This window comes from Parasteatoda tepidariorum, chromosome 4, assembly GCF_982258835.1.
Source record: "Parasteatoda tepidariorum strain Cologne lab strain chromosome 4, Ptep-v5.0, whole genome shotgun sequence".
NCBI classification, from domain to species: domain Eukaryota; kingdom Metazoa; phylum Arthropoda; class Arachnida; order Araneae; family Theridiidae; genus Parasteatoda; species Parasteatoda tepidariorum.
Genome location: NC_141758.1, coordinates 36,485,851 through 36,512,896, shown reverse-complemented (window position 1 = coordinate 36,512,896; position 27,046 = coordinate 36,485,851). Strand labels below are relative to the sequence as shown.

The 27,046-nt window shown below is 26.8% G+C and overlaps 1 protein-coding gene across 1 annotated transcript; it reads right to left on the bottom strand.

Annotated features, from left to right (window-relative positions):
* Positions 1-440: 440 nt before the first annotated feature.
* LOC107448336 (cysteine-rich hydrophobic domain-containing protein 2) lies at positions 441-26,235 on the bottom strand. Its single transcript, XM_016063488.5, has 6 exons — positions 25,883-26,235; positions 22,342-22,396; positions 18,755-18,910; positions 17,550-17,606; positions 13,181-13,240; positions 441-9,856 (listed from the first exon to the last, which is right to left on the bottom strand). The coding sequence occupies exons 1-6, from the start codon at positions 25,984-25,986 to the stop codon at positions 9,806-9,808; spliced, it is 483 nt and encodes a 160-aa protein (XP_015918974.1). The 5' UTR covers positions 25,987-26,235; the 3' UTR covers positions 441-9,805.
* Between the last annotated feature and the right edge of the window lie 811 nt (positions 26,236-27,046).

Below are 27,046 nucleotides of genomic sequence, written 5' to 3'. Positions count from 1 at the left end.
AAACCGTCATGTGTCAAAAACTTGCCAACCCTGTTCTGTAGACATCTAATTGAATCTTATCTATACTTTAATTGCGTCATTAAGTTAAAATAAAAACATAATACGAAATTAATAAACATACTTTATATTAAATATTCCATTCAGCACGTCGAATACCAACTATGTAATTGTATTTCTGAGGACTGCAGAGTGCTCCATACGGTATTTGTTACAGCAACAAATAATTTTCGAACGAATTATGAAATAATTTTTTTATTCCATCGTACTCTCTGTACGCATCATCATAATTTTAAATTTCCAAGTCTTATAGTTTTTGCACAGCGAAATAAAATGTAACATAAAACTGAAAACCGAGAACAGCTTGCGATTTTCGATTTTAGGAAGAAAACAAATTGTTTAAAAGCAGAAATTTTTGCAATACCAAAATTATACAGTACAAATTTGCAGTGAATATATTTATTCAACATTTTAAATTCACAATTCAATTATTTACAGTAGTAAACACACAATACAAACAAAGTGAAACCTATTTACAAATTAACACACGGGCACTATTTGTTTTCCTAAAAAAGAACAAAAATTGACAACACATTCAGTTAAAAAAAATCTAACATAGAATTTCCATTACTGGAAATACATAAACAGTGGCATATCAACGAACAGCCACTTATATAAATATTCAATTTACTGGAATTTTTAAGATAATATTGTAAAGGATATTGTTAAAAATTAAATGTTATAATAAACATTACTCATGGATGAATTTTCTAAGACTAAATAGAATCAAAAGGATAAATATGGACTTAAATTCAGAGGCCTACAAATTCACACGATTAAAAAAAAGTAAACATAATACTTTAGGAAATTGTACATAACCTTCGAGATAGAATAAAAAAAAAATAAGAGTATTGTCCAGCTATCACGAGAACTCCTCTATGCTGAAAATCTTTGTTACTATGGAAACAAGAGTAAAACCATTTCTAATGGGCGGAGCTTTTAAACTGTTTCGTTTTGCAGTTATTCGAAGCCAAAAAAAAAAAAAAAAAAATCAACTCATTCTATTACGTAACAGGTCTAGTTTAAAGATGAACAGGTACGTTTCAAAACAGGTATTTGTTTAGATTTTTAACAAAGTTGAGGCAAATATTTACGTTTTGGCTGTAGGCTCGATTCACAGTAAACTCCGCTATGGCACAGAATGAGCTAGTTGTCCATTGAAAAGATAGCATGATTCTTCCAATTTAAACCAATGACCACACCATACGGATGTGTGATGAAGTTGCAGTGATAGCCGGACAGTATTTAAGTCGTTCAATATTTTAATATTGGATTTCCAACTGTGTGCCACTATGTACCTAAAAGTGTAGCAAAAATTTCGATAAAGGTGCTGACACGAAATTTTTGTTTACTCTAATTTCTTCAATTTTAATAAAGGAGCAAACTTTTTTAATTTCACTTATTTTTAGAAATGCTGTTATCTCTGTAACAGCTAATTCTCCAATAATATATAGAGTTTTTGTAAGAAAAATCCTCACTAAAAATTATCGTAAGATTTTCAAGAGAAATTATTAAGATTTTTTGTTATTTTTTAAATTATATTAACATTTTTCGTAGCGTAGAATATTTAATCGTTTTGAAGAATTAACTTTCAACATGCTTAAATATTTTTACAATAAACATTTAAAATCGTAATTTTCGAAAAAAAACATTTAAAATGTTTGTATTTCTGACTCATCAAGCGTTGTTCTCGATTACTGGCAGTAGAAGTACTTTTCGTGTATTTCCACTTCGGATATTATGGGCTATTACCTGTAGAGGAAGTGCACGAAGCACTTTTGTAAGTACTATAGGCTACATTTTAAAACTTTCTAAAAAGAAACAAATTCTGATAAAAATCAGGAAGTATTTGGCTTCTTTTAACATTACATTCTGAAGACAATTTTTTAGAAATCATTCTGAGGATTTTCTCGAGTAAATAAAATACTTTAGATAATTTAAAATCCATAGACAATCAAAAGAATATATATATAAAATATATATTAAAAAAAGAAAAGAGTCAAATAACTTCAAACATCCTACAAAAAAAAAAAAAAAAATTATAAGGAAAATTTCCAGATTATTTTTAGTGGGGATATAAGTACGAAATAAATACTTTGGAGGATTGATAAACATTACAATAACGAATTTTAAATTTTGTGTCTCCCAAAAATGACTAATTTGGAAAATCAAACAAAAACGGATTGAGATAGTTTGTCGTGTTCTGCACAATAAGTAAATTTTTGGGCACCAAATTACATATTAAGCAAAGAAGCGCCATCAGATGGTGCTTGTATGACTTGAAAACAGTATTTTTTGCACTTTCAAATATAATATTTACCTGAACGTCTGTTAATTTTGTTCTCAAACAGCATCAAGTTGACATTTTTTCACTCAATGTCACTCGTTGTTAAACTTAGTAAATAATAATGAAACTTTCTCAGAATAAAAATTGATTTCCTAAGTAGAATGCAGCGAATTGTATGCTTTTATCGATTTCCGTTTCTTTTTAATTGACTTTCCAAATCATTGGTCATTTTTAAGAGTAAATTACAAAACCAAAAAAGTATATTGAAAAAAAAAAAAAAAGCAAGATGAAAAAAGAAGTGTGACTAGTTATATAACTTTAATTTTGTTCAATCCATGTAAATCAAGTAGACATTAAGTACTTTTCTTAACAAAATGGAATGAGTAATAAGACAAAATGATGGGTAAAATCCTTGAATAGCCAAACTCTTGGCGACTGTTTAAAATATCGCCAAGTTGGCGATTATTACTGGGATCAATATTGCTTTTTGATTATATATATATATATATAAAACAATTTAAATTATTACAAATTTATTAAAATATTTTTTAATAGAATAAAAGATAACAGTAATGAATGAAATTACGGTTAAAAAAGGAAATAATAGGGATGATACTAACTGCAGCATAAATGGCGAAAAAATAAACCCTTTTACCTCTTTTCTAACAAAATCTAACTTTCGCATAGGTATACATATCAAATAAGCAATCAGGTTTAAGAATTTTGGTGGTGTGATCAGACGTTCAAAATTATATACTCAAAATTTCTTCCTGAAACCTATTTTAGTGAACTAAACTTGCTTGGCGAGAATTAAAAAAATCGCCACGGGGTAGGCTATTCTAAGATCCACCCAAATGATATTGAAAATGAAATTATAATTAAAATTACGGTTCATGCTTTGAAAGAGTAATTTTTAGACTAGAAAGATTATTAAAGAAATATTTAGTATTATTTAACATTTCAGGATAAATATTTAGTATTTCGTTGTAAAACAAGATCTTTCTCAAATAATAATTTTTTATTAACAGTAGCAATAAGAAAATAGTTTTAAATACTTATTTTGCCACTGAATTTGGAGGTAAAGTATTATTACTTTTTGAATTAATATTATATCATAGAACAGAAGTTTCATGACTATATTTATCACACTACAGTTTCAAATGACATATCGAATAACTTTTCAGCAATTTTATAAATCCATTTTGAATTTTAGAATAATATATCAATTCTATGTGCAATAAAATATAGTAGTCCGATAAGAGTAAAAACTAAATTAAAGGTGGAATTTGATTTCCGATAAACAATTCTTGTTTAATTTTCAAAAGAATGTACATGACAAACAAAATAAGTAAATTATGAAAACAAAACAAATAGGATGCAAAAACTTATATTTAGATGAATTATTACTAAATATAGTTGCAAAAATTTATGAACTTTGAACAAAATCTAAAATTACAGCTTCTATTTGGAAAAGAAGCAATTTAGATTAACATAGAATGCAAACTTACTTACAGAATGCTCTGTAATCAATGCCCTTAATACATATTTCTTTTGGAACACTTGTTAAAAACTGTACTTAATACATATTTTTAGAATTCTTGTCAAAAATGAAGTCAAAATATGTAGATGAGAAGGAAAGTTAAGATATTTTTAATGCCCGAGATAAATAATTATACTTTTTTCTAACTTTTATTGATAATATTCACATATTGATTTCACAATATTGATAAAATTACTTTCTATAACTAATTTAAAATTACTTTAAAATTAGTTATAGGTAAAATTATTCAGATCTTCAGAAGATAAAAATCTTAGGTAAAATTGAATTCCATATTCTCATGAGATAATTTTAGGTAAAATTGAATTCCATATTCTCATGAGATAATTTTAGGTAAAATTGAATTCCATATTCTCATGAGATAATTTTAGGTAAAATTGAATTCCATATTCTAACGAGATAATAATTTTAGGTAAAATTGAATTCCATATTCTCACGAGATAATAATTTTAGGTAAAATTGAATTCCATATTCTCACGAGATAATAATTTTAGGTAAAATTGAATTCCATATTCTCACGAGATAATAATTTTAGGTAAAATTGAATTCCATATTCTCACGAGATAATTACTTTAGGTAAAATTGAAATCCACATTCTTAAGAGTTAATAGTCATAGGTTGAATTAAAATTCATATTCTCAAGAGATGATTTTAGGTAAAGTCAAAATCTATATACTCATGGAGCTAAAAATTGTTAGTTTTGGTAGCAGAAATCTTCCTGCAAGGCAGCATCTGTAGTTGAATTTTATTACAGCATTTGCAGATTATTTTTCATCTAAAATTTATTTTTATTTTTAAAAGAGCAGACAAACGAATAGGGGAAAATTGTAAAGATTTCTTTTTATAACTTCACTAAACTAGTTTTATAATAAAAATAAAAAGCTGAATTGAGAGAACACCATGAAGGATTATAAAGTAAAGACATTTTTTCTGTTACTTGATTATAGGGGTAATTGTGAGCCTAACTCAAAAATCCTGAAAATTTCTTGAGTAAAATATTAATGACGCATTTCAAAAAATTAACGTCTTTATAAATTTAAATCCTTGATATTTTCACAACATGAAATTCTAAATAAATTAGATGCAGCATAATTTAAATTTATAATTTTGCATAAGTTTCCTTTTATCTCTAATCACATTTATTATTCTACCAGAAAAAATATTTACAAATGAAAGAGATGCCAAGCATAAATTCTAGTTTTAATATTTTTAAATAAAATGTACAAGAATTTTTATACATAAATGTGATCGATGATTTTTTGAATTTTCAGGACTTTAGATTTCTGGATCACGGCAAGAGAAAATCCGGACTTTTTCCGGAGCACAGTCATCCCTGGGGTTAACTGTATAGGGATTTATTCCATTTTTTTAGTATCATTGCATAAATTTCAACAAAAAAAAATTTAAGTATAATTTTTAAGGACTTTAATATTTGTAAATTCTGCTCCATGTATGTGAGATTGAGCTGAATTTTTACAATAATGATCTCTGATTTATGAAGATAGCGCTGCAAATTCACCCTGTAAATTCTGATACCAAGATCTTGGATAAAATTGAAACCATTAGGAAATTCAATCACTAAAATGTTTTATCAAACTATTCTCTAATCAGTTTTATCAGAAGAAACTCTAGACACATTCATTTCATCAAACATATCTATTAACTTTTTTCTGTCAAACCTCAAAAATTTGTCAGATTTGAATAACATTTTAATTTTTATCTCGAATTTTTTATAACTTCATCTTTGACAAGGATTTTAATATTACAAAACACCATATCACTTATTAAACAGACAAAATATATCTGAGGCCCTACCATGAGCGAAAGAGAATGGAGCGGAGATTTCTGGCTGGAAAATAAAATCGGGAAAGTTTGGTTTCACAAATGTTCAACACAGAGCTATGAACGCTCGCTTGAAATTCATATGGGCATAGCTAAAATTGAAAGTTAATTACTTAAAATTTTCTAAGAGAGTACGTAAAATTTTATCAATTACACAATTTACGCATTTTATTTTTAAATGTGGCAACATTGTTATTCATGAGTTTACAAGATGAACTTACCTAATTTAGATAATATTTTTGGCTATCAATTGTATTTTTTAACGTTTTTACTACAGACTATGAATAAAGAATACTTCAGAATTGTGAATACTTCAAATTAAATTTTTACTAAAAATTGTTAGAAAATTTATCAAGATAAATTCATTATGAGAAAATCATTTTTTTCCTTAATAAATATTTCAACCATATTTTTAATATATTTTACTTTACTTTTTTAAAAATGAAAATTTATAGACTTGTTTATAAAATCATTTTTTACCTATAAAATACTTGCAAAAGTGAAATACTTACATAAATTTATGTATATATGTATTTTGATGAAAAAATGACAACATAAAAAATTTAAAGTAGATAAAAGAATGAATAAATCAATACTTCTTTTTTTAAAATGTTTTTATTTTTAGAACTCGTCATTTTTTAAAACAATTTCTTTTTATGTATATAATACTTTATTTGTATATTTATTCTTTATAAATAAAGAAACACCACTAAGATTAAATTCTGTTGAACACATAGCGAATTATTTTTGTGATTTCAATAAGAAGTATTGATCAGGGAAAATTTCCCTTAATTTAGACATTTTAACATTTATCATAATACTTTATATCTCTTAGGCCATAAATTCTCAGTTAATTCTAAAATTATTTTTTTTGTTCACAAGCAATAATGAAATAAAATATTTCTCTTTTAAATATATTTTTTATAGACATTTTGTTATGTTGTGTGTAATAGAAAAAACCAACAGATTAACAGGTGCAGTCACCAACAATCATTGATTCTTTCAAGAATGAGGATTTTGGGTAGTAGAGACTGACTTGGAAAAAAAACTAGGTGGATTTTTTTGCAAAGAAACTATTTCAATGAAATCTTGTGGTTCCTAAAAAAAAATTCCCTTTTGGCAGTGTTGTCATACCCAGATGGAACTAATTTCTTCAGAGCTCATGGTAGGGTACCAGATGTTTCACACTGCACAACACATCAATACTAGACATAATAATTTAATAAAACAAAGATATATTACAGGTGGGTTAATTATTTCTAGACAAAAACAACAAAGAATTTACAATAAATTAGACTTATTGCTTAATTTTATTGTTTACATATGTATAACTTTTTCAACAACAAAATAAGTACAGTATATCCCTGATTATCCAACACTTAAAAAATACATTAAAGTATAAGTGTATTTATTACTGCCATAAAGTAAAACAATATAGGTGAATTAATCCAAAATAACTAAACATTTGCCACATTAACTCCTGATTTTGGTCAGCTTTGCTAAATCAACATTACAAATGTTAGATTTATTAATGTTAGTATGTTAAATCAGGATAACTTTCAGTCATCGCGGAAGTATCTCAAGTGTGTGTGTGTGGGGGGGGGGACTCTCTCCCACTCCCCCTCTATATAAATTCCCAAATTATCTGAATATCATAAAATGGCAACCAAGAGTTTGAGCTTGCAATTTTATCTTCATGATTTGAATTGTTTTAAAATTAAAATAAAATCAATGAAAGAAATTGCTTACCTGAAAATTATTTATCCCTAATTTTATTATTTTAGAAGGGGCAGTGTCATTTTATGAAAGCCCCCTCTGCCCCCCCCCATTCTGCGGTCCCTGATAGTTTCATAACTCTTTAACAACCTCAAATATTGCAAATGTTAAGTTTTATTATTTAAATAGTCTTAAATTTCAATTAAAACATATTTTCTTGAAGATGTGCTAATTTGTAATTATTAGCATATCCTCAAGAAAATAGTAATTTGTTTGAGATATATAGAAGACAAACATGCCACAGCTATTTTGAAAAAAAAGGTAAGCTTAATGCAATAACATAAAACTTCAGAAACATGTTTTACAAATTAAGCTATAATAAAAAATGTTTTAAATTTTAAAATCATTTTTAAATTAAATTAAAAAAAAACTTTTATGAACACAATCAGTAATTTTACTTTAATTTATGACTCTTTTATTAGTTGTAATTGATTATTGAACTTTTAATTGAAATCATTTTTTAGAGATAGCCAATCGGATGATTTAAAACTCTGTTTAAAATTGTAATTTTGTTAAGATGTTTCCAATATAACTATACATTAAAAAAAAGTGTAAACAATGTTACAAACATTCTAAGTTTGTGCGGCATGATTCAAAAAATAGTTTGAAACAGTTGGCAAGATGTCGGTTAACAGTATATCTTGTTTCAGATAATCAGGAATCTACATGTTCAATTTTAACAAATCTTTAAATAATTCACAGTTATACAATCTGACACATTTATTATTTAGCAAACTTAATAAAGATCACTTTAAAATGTGATCTTTATCACAATAAAACGTGATTTACTAACACGATCAACACACATGAAATGTATTAGTTTAATGGGAATACATGTTTATCGACTTTTGGTTAGTCACCATATGAATATATTTTAGATATACAGTTTTAGAGTTATTTGTGTCAACAACAGAAATAAGACATAAAACAGTACACAAATTACAAATATATAATAGGAAAACAGGAATCTTTAACACAAAATAACAGGTGCAGACTATCAGACACACAACGATTTTTTTTCTTCAGTAGAACAAATACATGCAGACTTAACGGGGACGCCAAACTCTAATAATAAATTTTCCTAGTTACTGAAGTTTTTTTTTTAAAAGTAATATAAAATAAAAACTTAAAATTTTTATTTACAACTTTAGTGAATAATTTATATTTATTTTTCATTGAAAAAGTAATGGCTGTTATGACATGTGGGTTTATTTTTCTTAATAATTGTCTAGAATAAATAAATCTTCGTGCATGTGGTGGACTTTATTGCTGTCACTAGAGTTAAGCAAAGGCAGTACAACTTTATTCATAATTTCCTTGGGGAGGGTTATGGAATTAAACTAAAAGGCTAAACCATCAAAAACAAATCTTTTTCTAAGTACAGAAACAATTCAAGTTTCACTTACAGCAGTACTGTGTGCAAACCCTGGGTCACACAGCATACATGAACAAAATAGTCTAGTTCCTGTAAGAGTCTATTAAACAATGCAACTGTATTTACAGCCCTAGTGATCCCTTCATGTGAATCCATGTAAAAGACCATGTTCACTTACTCTTCTTGTATGATTTAGTAGAACAGCACCACACTACTAATGGTATTGATAGCAAGTGTGATGCAGTTCAGCTGAACCACACTTGCTATCAATGCCATTTATAGTATGATACAGTTCTGCTAAATCATGCAACAAAGGGGATGAATGAACAAGGTCTTTAATAGAACTTGACATGAAGAGGTCACTCAGGCTGACAAAACATTGTGTTTCAAACGTGTTACATACATTTTGTTACTCTAGGAAATAGACCAGTACATTGAAGTATGACATGTGACCATGGGTTTACACACAGTACACCTGTCAATAAAACTTCAATTGTTTTTGTATAACTGTTTCCATTTAGGTTTTTTCTTAGCTTAGTACAGCTATTTGAGAACAGGGAGGGAAAGCTGTATTGTGGTGGGGTAAAGTCTTGATTATCAGCCATCACACAAGTGAATTCGTTAATTTAGGTTAGATAGAACTAAGTACATAGTGAAATTGAATAGTAACTATAGAAAATCTGTAGTAAGTTGGTATCCCCATATTCTAATAAGATACTTTCTTGACAAATAGTTTAATACCATCAAAATAATATTATACTGTCATGCAATCAGTTATTTTGCTTTAAGTCACTTTGGGTAAAATCACAAACTTGTGAAAGAAAGTTGTCAGTATACAACCAATCTACACCAAAAACCATGCTAAGTGACTGATAAAAACAGTATTTTTTTTTCTAGATACTATTTAATTTTAATCTGGACGGTGGATGGGTATCTTCGGAATAAATTCAATAAGCAACACCTAAAACAAGCACAAAACAAATAAATGTAATTTAAGAGAAAATACAAGAAAAATTACAAGACATTAATTAATAAATAAAATATTTTTTAATTTTGAAGGTAAGTGAAAGTAAATTTTTTTTATTTAAAAAAAAAAAAAATTGCACTAGAGGTGCATCATGGGCTATTTGCAACAGTCTGCAAAACATCCCTGAAGAAGATACAGAGACTTGCAGTCACAATTTTGATCATCTGCAGAGAAAAGGTTTCTCTGTTTTGGTATCTTGACAATCTGCATACGAAGTTGAACATTTTAGGGTGGAACAGGGTAGTGAGGACTTATAACCATTGTTTTCCCTAACCCTTTTCAGAAGGGTGGCCCACCCCTCCTGTCCTTTGATCCCTATAAATGCACCTTTCTTGCCGACTATAAATGTGACGCCATCCCTTAAAAAGAATGCCTCTTTATTTTTTCTGGAAAAGGTTGTTTTTTTAAATACTTGATTCAATAAAATGTCCTCTTCTGATTTTTTTAGTAAAACTTTTCACATGTTGTCTGGCTATATAATTAAAATTCGCATGATATTTGGTCCCAGATATATTCAAATCTTTTATTGAGGGGGGGGGGGCATACATATGAGTTCTTTTTAGAGATTTTAAATTTTACCATTATATCTTTTAAAAATAAATACCTTTTATTAAAAAAAATTCCTTTAAATGTTTATTTTCTCATCATTTTAAGTTTAAAATATATTAAAAAAAATCCTTCAGATTGTTTATTAATTCATTCTTTTTTTAGTTAGTTTATTTTAGTTTCTTTTGAAGAAAATTTATACACAGATTGTCTTTTAGCTTGCCTATAATTATTTATCGAAAGCTTAAAATTTTTCTGTTATTTTGATAACGAGTGAGAATTAAGTCAAAGAAACACGCTGCTCGATTTTTAAGTTTTTTATTTTATTTTATAACCGTCAAACAGGCAACCCAATTTTTGGGTTTACAACTACTAACGTTCAAATACATAGCCTAGTAATTTTAAACCCAATCCAGAAGACAAGGGAGCTCCTGGATCAAGTATTGGGAGAAATTTGAATTCGTGGAGGACTTTTTGATAATTCGTCTACCACTGAGGATATTTCACCTAAGCACTGTGGTCGGTGCAAGCCGGATGCAGAATTTGTATCAACCAGCCATCAGCTAGGGGTGATTGTGGCACAAAGTGAAAAACCCTGAAAATTTTATGTTCGAAAAATCGATAATTTATGTATCATAAATATTTCATATGTAACATAATTTTTTGAACTAACATTTATAATTAAATTACTTTCTAATGCAAAATATATCACACCTTTAGAGTAACTAATTTTAGAAGCTTACTTCTAACAAGAATCACAATATTCGACTTTAAAATCGGGTGAACATGAATCGTGATATTGGATTTTGAACGCGAAAATACTACTCGCGATATTGAATTCCTGAATCACACGAATACGAATCGCAATGCCTAGGTTTTAAATCATGTATAATAAATTTCAGGATGTTTGATATCACAAACGTATGAATACGAATTGCAATATCGGATTTTAAAAATGCACGAGCATGAATTGCCATATTGGGTTTTAAAAAAACGTGAATAGAAATTGTCAAAATGCGGTGCACGATTTTTAAATCATGTGAATACGAATTGCAATGAATAGTTTTTATATCAGGTAAATACAAAAATCGATGTTTGATATTAAAATCGTGTGAATAAGATTTGCGACATTAGTAGATTCCGGGGCTGTACCAAATAGCGAAAATCCACGAAACCAAATTTGCAGCAGAATCATGTAGGACGTAATTGGCGGAAGAATGTATATAAACATCTTGCTAACGATAATTAGCAAAATCTTCAAAATTTCGTCAATTTATAAGTTTTGATTTACAGAAGTCCACAAGAAGGCCCTGAGATATGCGAATGCGGAATTCTACAATATTTGCACAAAATTTGCATGCACTGCTTCTAGTTTTTGATCACGGAAGAATGATACGATGAACCCGGAATCCCGGGGTACTCTCGGAGTACAATCACCTCTGATCAGCAGGATTCGAACCCGGTCCACTTCATTGGAAGGCGAAAGCTCTATCCCTTGAGCCATCGTGGCTCTTTATTTTTTTAAGCTTATCATGATTGCGGCACTTCAATCCAACGTCTTACTCAAACAAGGATAAAAGAAAACAAACTAAGCTAGATGGATAGGGACGGAATAACCTTTCACCAGCTTCGAAAACATCAAGGTCAACTACTTTCACTCTCTCACAGCAAGCTTAATAGCTAGGACATACACTCCAGGTGTCTAATTATCCCACCTTGTAAATGTGGAGAAAACTAACTGTGCAAAAATAGACTTTATATAACGTGAATACCAAAAAACAATACCTAAACAGTTATGAAAGCGGTAAAAATTAAATAATGAAGCTTTCATTATAATTATTAAATGAGGATTAAATAAGTTTTTTTTATGTAAAAAGTAATAACTGGTTATTTTTCACACTCTTGAAACTATTAAGTACTTTAAATTCAGAGTATTTTAAACAGTATTTCAGTTAATGAAATGCATATATTACATTCCACAAACTCAATTATAAAGATGTGAGATTTCTATTGATTTGCGTAATACAAATAAAAAATTTTATGTTGTAAAATAAATATTATTAAAAATAAAGTCTAGCATCAATTTTTTTATGCAACAAGGACATGGAAAATATATATAGATATTTAAGTGTTTTAACAGGGTTCCCACTCAATTTGAGGAAAAAAATTCCCCCGATTTTTCCAGATGTATCAGCAAAATTGCAATGAAAATCCAAACATTTTATCTATACCATGCAATTTTTCATCAGACAACTTTGATTTTTTATTTGTAACGTCAAACACTAGATTTTGTGAGCAAAGAAATATCATTGAATTAGGATAGAAGCATGGAAGTTTAACTAAATGTAAAATTTTTACAAAGAAATCTTGAATCTCAATTAATTACTGTTATCAACAATTCTGAGATTGGTTATTTTCTAGGTACGATGTAAGGAATTCTCCAGGTTTTTTTTTTTAAAAATAAATTTCAATTTTCCCTGACTATTCCCTGCTTTTAAGAGGATAAAAAAAAAAAAATTCAGTGACAATTCCAGGTTTTCACAGTTCCCTGAAACCTTGGGAGCCCTCTTTAATGAGTCTCAGAATTTGGAAATTATAATACAAGCTACAGTTTCACATAATAAATGCTACGTGTCTAAATAAAACCAACTTAGGATATGTAAAATTCTAAAAATTTAATTAAATTGATACAAACAAGAAAAAAAAACTTACATATTCCATCATACTATTGGAATCGCACCATTGTTTATTTAGTCTCCAATGTAACCCAAGCTATGATATATAAAGAAATAAGCATTAGTAAATAAAAAAGAATTAGAAGATAACTTACTGTATTTAAAAAACAATATAATAAAATTATCGTTTAAAATGTATCAGATTGTAGGAACTACACAATATTATTAAACGAAAAAAAAAATCAGTTAATATAGTTGGAAATAATAATTCTGTATCTATACCATTAGATAATAACTTCCCATTTTAAACAAATAAATATAGGAAAGAGTTATTGGACAACAAGAATAAAAAATATTAAACATATTTCTTCAAAATGAAATAGCCCTCCATTAAGATTAACCCCTAGACAAAGAAAATTCATTTGAGAAAAAACTTATGCACTTGTTATAAAATACTTAATTAATAATTTTTTAATCTGTTCAAAATAATAATAAAAGTAAAGCAGAAAGAATTTTAAATTTGCCTCATGACTAACAAGGGAAACTAGGGAAGTGTGACTCGCCAATTTTGAAATAAACTAGTGGTATGCCTTATGAGGAATAATTTTAGGGGGCAACATTCGTTTCGGCCCATAGAAGGTTCTGTGAGATATTAAAAATAATTCAATGTATAGAAAAATCGGTATTTTATTACTTCAATGCAGACTATTAGTTATTGTAATTGTCTCATAATCCAATTAATTTGTAATTACTTGGATAATTAATTAATTTGCTAATTGATAAATTAATCAGAAAAATAATTATTAATAAATTGTTAATTAATTAATTAATTGATTTGCAATTACATACTCCAATTAATTTGAAAAGTTTTTTGAAAAAAAAATTAAAAAAATTTGATGTCAATTTTTTTTTAAAATTAACCTAACAGATTTTCCTGAAAAACTACAGATATATAAAATTTTCGAAATCAATTTTGACAATAAATATGCATTATATAGTACGTGAAAGTACCACAAAATTAATTGGAGTAGGAGACAATTACAATAACTAATAGTCTGCATTGAAGTAATAAAATACCGATTTTTCTATACTTTGAATAATTTTTTATTTCTCACAGAACCTTCTATGGGCCGAAACGAATGTTGCCCCCTAAAATTATTCCTCATAAGGCATACCACTAGTTTATTTCAAAATTGGTGAGTCACACTTCCCTAGTTTCCCTTGTAAGTTTAAGGTTCAGGAATTCCCTCACATCGTAAGTAACATTTTCTTAGTTCTTTACCTCTACTTTATTTTTAGGGAAAAAAAATACAATATTTTTCTTATTCTGATTGGATTACCCATGTAAAAAAATAAAAACAAATTTATTGAAAATAACAATGAAAGTAAGCAAGAGTAATGGAGAAAAGTTCTAAATTTGTCACATGATTAAGGTCTAGATTAGAGAGTTTTCTATTTCCCTCAAAAGTATTTTTTCAAATTCTTGAACAAAATGTAATTTTGCATGTTTAATTAAGTGTGTAAAATTTTAGTTTAGTCATAATTGGGAATGTCATGTGGTTGAATTTAGAAAAAATATGGTAAATGAAATTAAATGATAATTGTTACTATAAATAATCATTTAATTTCACTAATTCAATTCATAATTATCATAAAATTGGCACTAATATTTAAATTTCCATCACTATAAATTTTATAGTGATAGAAATTTAAATATTAGTGCCAATTTTGTACTTTTACAGAAAGTTTAGAGCAATTTTAAACAAAATTGACCATTTTGGAACGGAGCAGGTTAATTTGAATTGGATAAGCAAACAGACTAGTAGTTTACATTAAACGCAGTTCAGATGGAGAAAATCTAGACATAAAATGCTTCTTTTTGAATTTTATATTGTATCCCGTACTTAGGAGAAAAATTATATTGTATGTTCTGCAACAGGATATTTGCTAATTACAAATGCTCTGCAAGTATCATAAAAAATAAAACATCTTCAAGAGTCAAATTATAAACAATTATTTTTTAAATGACAAATTTATTTTCCAACTAAAATTATGAAAAAAAAAGAAGTTTCATTAAAAATATGCCAGGAGAAAATAAAATTATTAAAACATAAAATTTTCCTCACTACTCGATACTGATAAACTGTTTTGCTGAGACTTGCTACTAAACTTTTTTTTATAAATTTTTTTTTAAATGTTAAAAGTAAACAGATTTAAAGTAATTTATTTCAGAAAAAATATCTCACAAAAAACACTTTTATTGTTTTTCTTGTACATGAATAATACACAATTCTTTCTCCTAATATTTAGTTTTGATGTGAAGTTATGTTATTATATAATAATCAGAGTAATGAGCATTGGAATTGGTTAAAAGATTCTAAAAAGTTTTAATATTATATGTAAAAGAAATTAAAGTTTGAAGTTAGAGTACATTTTTTAGACGGAAAAAATATGCTTGCTTTGAAGTTTCAATAATTTTGTATGGCAGTTCAAATAAAGGTTCAGTTTTCTTTTAAGGAGAAACAATCGTATAACACCTACTGAAATAGTTTAACAATTAAAAAGTTTGGTAAAATTTTTTTTGTGTTTAAACATCACAAAGATGAATTCCCAAGTACCACTCAAATACATAAACAGAAGGAAAATAAATTATTTAACCTACAACTTGTCTTTAATAATATTAAATACTTGATTTGATGGAAATGCAATTTACAACATTAATAAGTTGGCTGGTTTCATAAAATGCATTTTTGAATAATATACCTTATTTTCCTTGATTTAGAAAAAAAAAATATTTAAATAACATTAAATTAATGAAAGTTATATTTTTAAAACATCCTAAAATGCTCTATTTTACAGAACAAAAAATGAATATATAGTTAGCATAATTAATAAACTAAGACTGATTGTAGAATAAAATAATATAAATGAATGTATGAGAAGCCAGTTTTATGATCTGGAAATGATTTTTTTTTAAAAAAAAACTTTATGGTTATTATAGCTTTATGGGCAGAAACTAAAAAAAATATATATAAGTATAAATGTATACACTGAAACAAATAACATGGAAAATATAATTTAATAAACAAAAATAATTGCATGAAAAGTATAACTTCGAAGACGAAAATTAACAAAAAACCTACATGGTAAGTATAACTTTAGAGATAGAAATTAAAAATTAACTTCATGAAAAGTAGAATAGTGAGAAATGAGTGCAAACAGTTAGAAAATGCAACATGGATAATTATCTGAAACAAATATATGTTTAAGTGCAAATTAATAGAAATACAAATGATAAATTATGGTAAAACATACAGGTAAAAGAAACTTTAACAAATGACTAAGATAATTGAGTTTGGGATGATAATTCGAAGTAATGGGGCTTAGATCAGAATAAATAATAAAGTAGATATAAGCTAAGTAAGAGAAAATAAAACATGTATTTTAAAATTTACATCGTGACAAGTAGAGTCAGAGGAGGGTGAAAATGTGATAAATAAAAATTAATGCTAACTTTTCAATTGTAAAACAAAAAAATAAAGTTTTTTATTCTCTCATTTATCAGTTTTATTCCCCCTTTTAGTGAACAATTAAATGATTAAATAATAACATAATAAGTTCATTAATGTCAATATTTAACTGAGACAAAGCAGCTTTTATGTTTCTTTATTAGGTTTCGCAACATTAAAACATAACATTTCTTTCAATATTTTGTTTAGTAAATTTTTCTGTATTTTCATTTTGAAGAAAAACTAACACCCAACCGACCGACAGATATAACATTTCAGGATACAATAATTTTCAACATAATAACTTACTAGAATTTTAAACAAACATACTATTAGATTTTAGTTAAAAAGACATTTATCAAAAGCATGAAAGACTAGTTGTTAGAGAAAAAGTGAAAATTTTTGAAAGATAAAAAAATAATTGCAAATTGCAGTTATTTTTTTTTCTTTCAGTTTCTGAAAAAGATGAAGGTGAGAGTAATATATTTCTGATGCAATTAACAGTAGATTTTAATATTTAATATTAACAAAAAAAAAAAAAAAAAGCAATAAATTCTTAGTTTAACAGAAACACAAAACATAAACAATATGAAATATTTTTGAAAAAAAGTATTTCTCATACGAAATAATAAATAAAAAAAATCCATATCTTGGCATAAATAAAATTACAATGATATTCAAGGCAATATTTAAAAAAACAAAACAATTCTGTTATAAATTGTTATTTTGAGAATAAAAACAATATGTATTTCGTAAAAAAGAAATGCTAAATATCATTTGTATTAATAAGTTTTAAGTTCATATATTATGTATGATAAATATCTTTTTTAATAAATACAAAAAAAAAAAATAGGCAAAATTATGAAGCTCATTACTTAAATATTAAAGACATAATACCTTATGATACAGATGATTATTCTCCCATTCCAAAACTTTATCAATAGAATGGCGAGTCTATAATATATAACATATCATTAGAACAAAAAAAAATTGAATTCAGTAGATTATAATAAATAGATTTCATGGAAATTTCGAATTAAATACAGTTTAAATTATAAATTGTTTATTTTGTTTGAGAAATATAGTAATAACAATAAAATCTTTTTTTGTTTTGTTGTCTTTTTTAAGTGAAACGTCTACAAAGTCTAGCTATGGGCAGAAGAGTTTTGAACAGTGAAATCGTTAAAAACTCTTTGACGAAGAGCTTTAAACTGGAAGAAAACGCCAACATTATCTTAAAAAAGAAAGAAGAAAAAAAAACACAGCTGGGCATGCCAAAACACGGCTGGACAGAAGGCCGTAGGTTCGATTCTTCTTCATCTCATATTATCTTAAAAATGATTCGGATTTCATGGAAAGTTTCCTTTATTATGATTGATCCTGAAGCTACACCATATTTTTAAAATATTTGAAATTATTATTACTTTTTAAAACTTACTGTGAATTTAATATTGTTATTTTAAACTGAATATTTATCTCGTTAGTGTGACATAACCTCTGTCAGATTACATCATCTCTGCTTGCCATTTATCCTACTGATGGTGGAGTGCCAATGTGATGCTGAAGCACGTACAAAGTTTAATAAAATCTTTTTTGACATTTGTGCCTTTGAAATGCTTTTAATGAAATTTTTTTACACAAAGAATTGCTCTCGTATAATTTTAAGAATATATTAAAACAGGGTTTGTTTTGATTACACATCCGCCAACTTTAACTATGATTTGTCTGAAAGATGACAGTCCAGAATCTACAAATAAAGAATTACCAATTGAAATTAGTTTTATTTTTCATTCAGTCAATACTAGAATCCTTAAATTCAATATAACAGTGTTCAAAATAAATTTAAATCAAGTATGAATGCATAAATTGGCTATTACTTTAAAGAAAATCTTTAAAAGTTGGCAGTTATGTAATATTTGCATTTCTGGGAAAAATTTTATTTTATGCTTCTAATTATTTTATTGTTACAAGCTTTAAAACTTACATTGCTATGCAATATCTTTGTTACTGAGAAGGCTAAAGTTACAAGATATTTTTAAGTTTTATATTATTTCTTTTTATTTTAAAAAAAAAGGAGTTTAAAACTTAAAAACTCTACTCACTCTTTTACTTAAACATATAACAGGCCATAAAGAACAACCTAGCGTACAACAGCAACATAGACAGCCACAGAAAAGCCATTTCACATTTACTGGAAGTGTTTTTCGTAGAACACAATTTATTCTTGTTATTGTAGCTTTGTACTCCTCTGGAGCTACCTGGATATAGGAAAAAAAAAAAACTTAATTCTCAAGAGCAACTATCATTTTCAGAAGAAACAGTTCATAGCGTGACAAATAATGCACTGAAAAAATAAAGAATATAAAAGATTATCAGGTTTCAAGATTTTTTAAATTTTTTTCAAATGTAAGAAAAAATAAATAAATTTGCTTTTTGAATAAAAAAAATCTGATTTATTTGATTTAAATTATGTATTTTTTTAATATTTAAATCTGAATTTATTTTAATTTGCTACATAAATTTATAGCACTAAAAAATCCAAACCCAATTATTTTCACAGGATAAAAGAAAGAAAAGTAAGAGTAACAAAGAAAATTAAGAAAAATAATAAGTTTTATTTACTGAGAAGATTTCCTAAAGGAGAAGAAAAAAGAAATTAAAAAATGCATCTAAAAATTTTTCACAAATTTAAAATATTTTAAAATTAAAAAAAATAAATAAAATAAACATAAAATAAAATAAATAAATAAAATAAAAGAATTTCTTCTCGTCATCAGCTCACACGATTGCATGAACAAAAAATAAATAAATAAATAAAAATTGTGCTTTCTAATATTGTATTAACATAGTCAAAGAAAAAATAACATAATAAAGAAGAAAAGGAAAAATAAATAGAGAGATTAACAAACAAAGAAAATAAAGAAAAATAATAAGTTTAATTTACTGCACACAAGCTGCGGTTCACAGAACTCTAATATAGTATATGAAACGCACAGAATTTAAATTTTGTTCTAAACATCCATTTTTAATAATCTAAAAGAATTACATGATTTTTAAATGTATTAACACCACTTAGTTACAATAAATTTCAAACTATAAAAATTATTAATAAATTTAAAACCTCTACTCTTTTAGTGCCTTGTAATATTTTAAATCAAGGATTTTGTTAAAAAAAGAGATACATTTTAATTATGGTGACCTGGGGTAATTCCTGATCAAAAAACGCAAACATCTATTTTGTGAAAAAACTATTCAAAATAGAATTTTAACATTTACTGGAAGTTTGAGGCTATATGAGATGAGTCCTATGCCATCTTCTTTTGTTTGAAAATCTAATTAGAATTTAAAAGAGTTTAAATTTTTAGTGATCAGGAATTACCCCTGGTCTTGATCATTTCTGGGGTAATTCCTGATTACTTCTGGGGTAATTACTGATCACCAGTTTTTATTGTAAAGGGGCTGTTTGAAAATAATTATATAATGGTAATTAACAAATAAGACATCAAGATAAAAAAAAACCAAAAAGATATGCTTATGCAGCTAATAAAACGATTTATTTAAAAGCAAAAAGAACGATTAACGCTTTAAATTTACAAAAATCTTTGCATTGTGCCATACATTTTAGGCAAGCAGCCAACTCATTCTCATGTTCTTCTAAAATATAAGAGAGTTCCCACATGGGTTACTTTTGCTGGAGTCATTAAGTTTACTTCATTAAGTGAGAGTGTAAAGTTAAGTAAGGTATGCCAACAGCTCTGGCAGCAGCTCTCACACTGAAATTTTAATTTTCAATCATTAAAAGAAATTCACTAATTTTGTTTTCTAGAAGATTAGTATCCTTTTTAGGCTTATAATTTCTCTCCATATTTATACTAGGCTAATTTATAAACTTAAAAATTATTCTAACAATTATACTAGGCTAATTTATAAACTTAAAAATTATTCTAACGATGTACACACATAAAATTAAGATGGAAGCAAGGTAAGACAAACCAGAAATGGTGTAAATCAGAATACAGTCTTGTATACAGTTAAAAACAAATTTTGTTCAAAACAAAAATTCCACTTAATAAATATGAACTGTTATTTAAGAAAAGACAATTAGCTATTCATAAGCTATTTTATATACTATTTATAAGAATAAATTACAATGATCAGGAATTACCCCAGTGATCAATAATTACCCCATCTGTAGGGGGCAACATTTGATATAGTTTCCTATAATCAATTATAAAGTTTACAGTTGATGTGAAACAATTAAACAAAAGCTTTCACTACTTTTATATCAAAGAAAAAGAAAGTAACTCAAAATATTTATTATTAAGAGAATGAGGGGGATCTTTGCAGAAATATGCACATTTTGAAACCCATCTTTGAAATGGAAAATACAGAAAGCAGTTTAAAAGGTACTTATTTTGTTAGATTAAACAAAAAATTATTATTAAGTAAATGTAGTTATACTTTAGTAAAGTGTACAAGCATTCTTGTCCATGTCTCAAATTTAAAAAAAAATAATTTTTTTAAAATAAAACTTAGGTGATCATTATTTACCCCAGAAACAGAGTGATCGTGAATTACCCCGGGTCACCCTAAATCAATGATTTTTTAAAAAAAATTACTTGATTTAAATTACAATTTCAATTGTGATTTAAATCAACTAATAGCACATATAGTAATAATACAGATAGTAATTGGATAAAAAATAGCATAAAAAATGAGGTTTTTATGGAATAATAAGATTTGATTTAAAAATTTTGCTGATTGGTAACAAAGCATGCTTATAAAGTTTCTTAAACAGGATGATAAATACTGTAACAGCATGATAAAAGGCCACAACTTATTCAATTCAAACTTACATGATAACATTATAAAATAAATTTTAAAAATATTTTAACTATTAGAGTAAGAATTATTTATTTCAATTCACAAGATAATTTACTAAGTGGTGTACCTACATACACATGATGAAAGCAATAACAGAGCCAGAACATTCACATCAGGGTTCGTGATTAAAAAATTAACAAAATCGAAAGAATCTGATCTATTTGATTCTTTTACTGTAAAAACTTCACTTTATAATGAGTTAAATTTTACAAATGTAATTATAATTAGAAATACCTACTATTAAAAATAAATTTTAACAATACATTTCAAACAATATAACTGTATAAATTGTTTAATCATAACACATATAAATGTTTGATTAAAATCAATTTAAAATGAACTTGAAATGTATCATATTGTGCTATTGAAAAACAGACTAACAAACAAATCAAAAAAATTAATTTCGCTTTTATAGATTTTTTAAGACTTAAAATTACACGATGAAAAATATTATGTTACACCTTACTTTCATTGTAGGCTGACAAATATTTCTATACAGAATAAATAATTCCACCTATTTGTAAAATTTTTTAGAAATTTCAAGTAAATTTTAAAACTTTAAAAACCATCAAAAATTTTAAAATGTCTCACATAACAGCACTTTTGAATCAATGATTTATTTTAAACAACCAATTTGATTTAAATTAACAAATTTTTTAAAAGAAAAACAGTTAATTTGAATCATAATCTTAATGATTTTTTGCAGAAATGTGAGTTAATGCATAATAATAATAATAATAGTCAAACAATAAAATGTAATGAGATTTAAGATCTTACAGGAAAAAATATTCTAAATTATACTTACTCTACCACATAGAGTAGATGGGAATTCAGATTCAAATCTGTTACTTAGTCCAAATCTGAGAATAAAAACAGTCAGTTACCAAAATGTATTCTAACATCTGAATTATTAAAAAAAAAAATTAAAAAAATAGGTCAGCAGCCACTTGAAAATGATCTAAAATGTTTTCCTTGAAAAAAGTTTTATAAAAATATTTATTAGTGACTTAATAAACACACTATAACCAAAATAAAGCTTCAGGTTTCAGGAAATAAAAAATATATATGTATATAATTTAAGAAGTAATCAACATATATTTATATAGGTAAGTTAGAATAGACTTTTCTATCCAAATAATCTCAGTTTTGTTGCACAAGGGTCACACAAATATAAAATAATTAACCAAAATACATGTTGGTTAAGGTTAAATTTTTTATTTTATTTTTTGGCTTGGAAGGCAAAAGGTTGCAGCAAGATGCACCCTTCATTTACTTGGTATAATAAGGGGATATTATCAACAAAAAAAAGTATGATGTAAAGAAAACTATGATAAAATAATAAAAAAAAATATAAAGAAAAAATTTCCTTTATTACTGAAAATAATATTCAACAATTGTAATTTAAGTAAAAACCTTTCAATTAGATTAAAAGAGGAAAAATTATGCAAGTATTTTATTCTAAAAAATACATTAAACATATCTAAAAACAAAAAATTCAGGGAAGAATATGCTACTTTAGGGTGCAATGTTTTATTAATTGGTATAAAATAATAAAAGAACCTCATAATTAAATTGCAAGCTAATTAAAAGTACTACTTGTAACAGAGGGGACAAATAAAATCCAACATTCTTGGCACACACTGTTATTTAAGCTAAATTCTGTGATTTGGACTATCCTAAACATTATTTAAAAATCTTTTTTCAATTATCACATTTCAAGGTAAAATAAATTATTATAAGATTTTGTAAAATTGCAAACACATTTTCATTAAGTTTAAATAACGCATTGTAACAGAGGGGACATCTTACAAATTTGAGAAATAGTTAAAGGGAAATATCACTGTCAAAAGTGACACTTCGGTTGTTATAAGTTGGAGTCGGCAGCACTGCTTATTTGACATATGAACCTATGCTACATCTTTGTAAAGTATTTAATCTACCAGATTATGCTCCAAAAAAAAAAAAAAAAAAAAAAAAAAAAAAAAAAAAAAAAACAATCTGTACATTTGCTATTTCTTTCTCAATTTTAGTAAACTGGGCAACAAACTTAACTACCCTACTTTTTCCTTGAACTTTTACACTTGCAAAACTACCTATTGCAACATCAACAGAGAAAGAACCCAGAATTTCTGTAGATTCATACATACTGGTATCTTCTAATATTCCATAACTTTTTCTCCTTCTTTAATGGATACAGATGCATAAGAAATTAGGCAATTTATTTGAACTCTTAAACAATTGATTCGTCATATATTTGTTAAACATTTTATACTTAACATACACTCTTCAAATGCAGAACATCCCTTTCAATATCCTCTTTTGGACAGTGGATTCCTTCCACTCCATTGCAAATGAAGTTTGCCTATTCAGTAAATGGTTTTGCATCATTTAGTAGAGAAGTTCATTTTCCTGCCATCATTTCCTTGTACATAGTCCTCTTTATGGTGGCTCCTACCCCAGCAACTGCACTTTTTTCACGACTTTAAAACCGACCCAATTTTTGGGTTCATGACTTCGAATGTTCAACTCCGGATCCTTGTAATTTTAAACCCAATCCAGAAGACAAGGGAACTCTAGGATCAAGCATTTGGAGAACTTTTGCCTTCGCAGAGGACTTTTCTTGATGGAACTAACCCATATTTGAGTTACATGGAGAGGAAGACCATGAGAACCTACCAAGGTTAGCCTGACGGCAAAGGGACTCTAACCCGTGATCCATCTACCACTGAGGATATTTCATGTCAGCACTGCAGTCAGTGCAAGCCAGATGCGGATTCGCATCGATCAGCCATTGGTGGGATTCGAACCCGGTTCACCTCATTGGAAGGCAAACGCTCCCCTGAGCCATCACGGCTCTTTTCCCACGACATGTGGTGAAAAAATGCCACTTAATTTTAATGGATAATAAAGTAATTTTGCAAAGTCAAGTGTATACAATTTCTGTTTGAATTGGAATTATGGCCCCTCACTTACAGTTTCTAATATTAACTAAATAGTTAATATAGAAATAATCTATGTTTGTATCAGTTATAAACTGATACAAATAGCTTGCCAATAAACATAGATTAATCATATTTAGCAGGTTTTTATCTTTTTTTCCATGGTTTTAACAAATAAAAAACCATACTTTACTATACACGAGTAAAAATCCTGCTGGTAAGAAAATATTACTATACTATTTATAAGTAAATGTAGTTCAGTTTAAAAATAATAATAAATACATTTTCCAGACATAAGTTTTCCGATACATAAAAGTTATATATTTAAATAAATTTATTTTTATAATGTTATTTTAAATATTTAATAATAACACAATCATAAATTATGATATAGTTAAACTTTTTATGTCTGTAAAGTAATTCTAGGATAAGCTGAGCCAAATCTGAGTAAATACACTTTTTTCTAATACTATTAGACAACTAAAAATTTAAGTGATAAAAAAATTCTACATCTTTTCCAAGATCTTTGGTTTAGAAATTGAAGATTTTCCCAATTTTATTTAGATGAAAATTTTCATTTTGCGATTTGCGGCAGAACAATAATCTAGTCCTGGCAATTTCCCCGCTGCAGCCACAACAAGAAATAAATAAAAACATCACGGAAATGGACTACCTGGAAAGGGGTAATTCAAAGTCACTTCGTGTTTTAATTTTTTAAAAAAAATTCGTGAATTTCAAATCTATTTAGCACCTTTTGCTGTTGCAACAGATTATGATACGGAAATATCCCCTTGTTCAGATATTATTTCTTTACATTTTTCTTGGTGAAAAAGTTTCCATACTTTTATACTGAATCTGATGAGTCATCTCCCAATAACCACATGGGATTTTCATTAAACTGTACTATGAAATTTTAATACCAAAGATTATACATGCATTACATCCATTATATTCGAAATATGAAAACAAAATACAGTTTCACTGATGCAAAAATTTGTTTGAATTTTTCTAGTTGGAAAATTATCTATACTTTTAAACAGATTCTGATGAGTCATCTTCCAATAACCATATGGTTTTTTCAATAAACTGTAATATAGATATTTAAATGGATAAGTTTATACATGTATTACAACCACTATACTAGAAATATTAAAACAAAATACAGCTCAGTTTAGTAGATAGCCTAAAATAATCTAATAAATTTCAAGGTGATCGAAGATATATTTTAGAATAACTAATATACTTTATAGTACAAAATAAAGTCAACAATTTTGTTTTAAATTGATAAAGAGAGCAAACATAAAAGAAATAACAATTACAATACAGAACAGCATATTGCCAAAATGCTTAAAATAAAAACAGGCATAATTTCTGCAGCATTTTAGTTCATTTTATTTTTATACTTACACTGTCATATTTCCAGCTCCCCGAATAATAACAGGGTCAATTAGAAATTCTTCAGTAAAACGTTCTTCAACTTCTTCTTCGTATATTGCATCGAATTCAGCCATTGTATTAAATTTACACGACACATACAATTACAATACTAACGTAGTTCTGTCATTTGGAGAAACGCTTGAGAATGAAAATAAAGTAAAGGCATTTTATAAGTATAATTCTGTTCACAACTAATAAACTTTTCTTTGTGTTTAACTTAGTCTTTTGTTTTGAAATGTTATGGGTTTCTAGAAGGCAGTGTCTATTACACCGACTATCGGTAAGATAGCCTCAGAGCTATCGCGCCGACGTTGACAACAGCGCCACTTTACAGAAACTAATTCATCGGTACAATAGCTTTAATATAAGTTATGCTTTTCTACCTGTGTATGTGAAATTGGTAATGGGTTGTCATTGTTTGATGGGTTGTCATTGTTTCACCAACAACAAAAAATTTAAAAATAAAAGAACATTATTTCTTTTTTCCTTAAAGCGTATAAAATTTTTCATAGAATTTTTAAAAACTAAATTATTTATTAACATTATATTGGATTTATTTAAATATATTAATTGTTTCTTTCGACTAATTTATATTTTAATTAATAATTTAAATAAAGTTTTTACTAAAGGTGTCTTTTCCTACTTTTTTTTCTGGTGAAGTATATCTATTTTTTATTTATCATTTATTTCAAAGGGTACCAAAATTTTCGAAATTATTATTTTTCTTTTAATTTATAAATTTTTTGAGACAGTTTTAGGGGCGATAGCTATTACGGTTATTTAAATAAATTATATTAAACTTAATTGTCTGGTTGAAAAATATTTTTTAATAATAATATTTCATAATTATAATTTAAATTCAACTGTTTTTATAATAATAATAATACACTACATAAAGTGACAGAGGAATTAATCCCAGGTAGCAAAAAGATATGATCTAATATTAGAAAGATGCAATATAATACTGCCCTGCTAGAAAACGCAACGCTCTTGAATCCTATCTTCTAATTTTAGAACTAATATTATATAAAATAAAATAGTATTCGATCTAACATTCGAACTTTCAAAATAATCATCTATTTCATTACTTTTGGTACAGCGTCACATTTTTGCGAAAGGTTATCCCATATTATT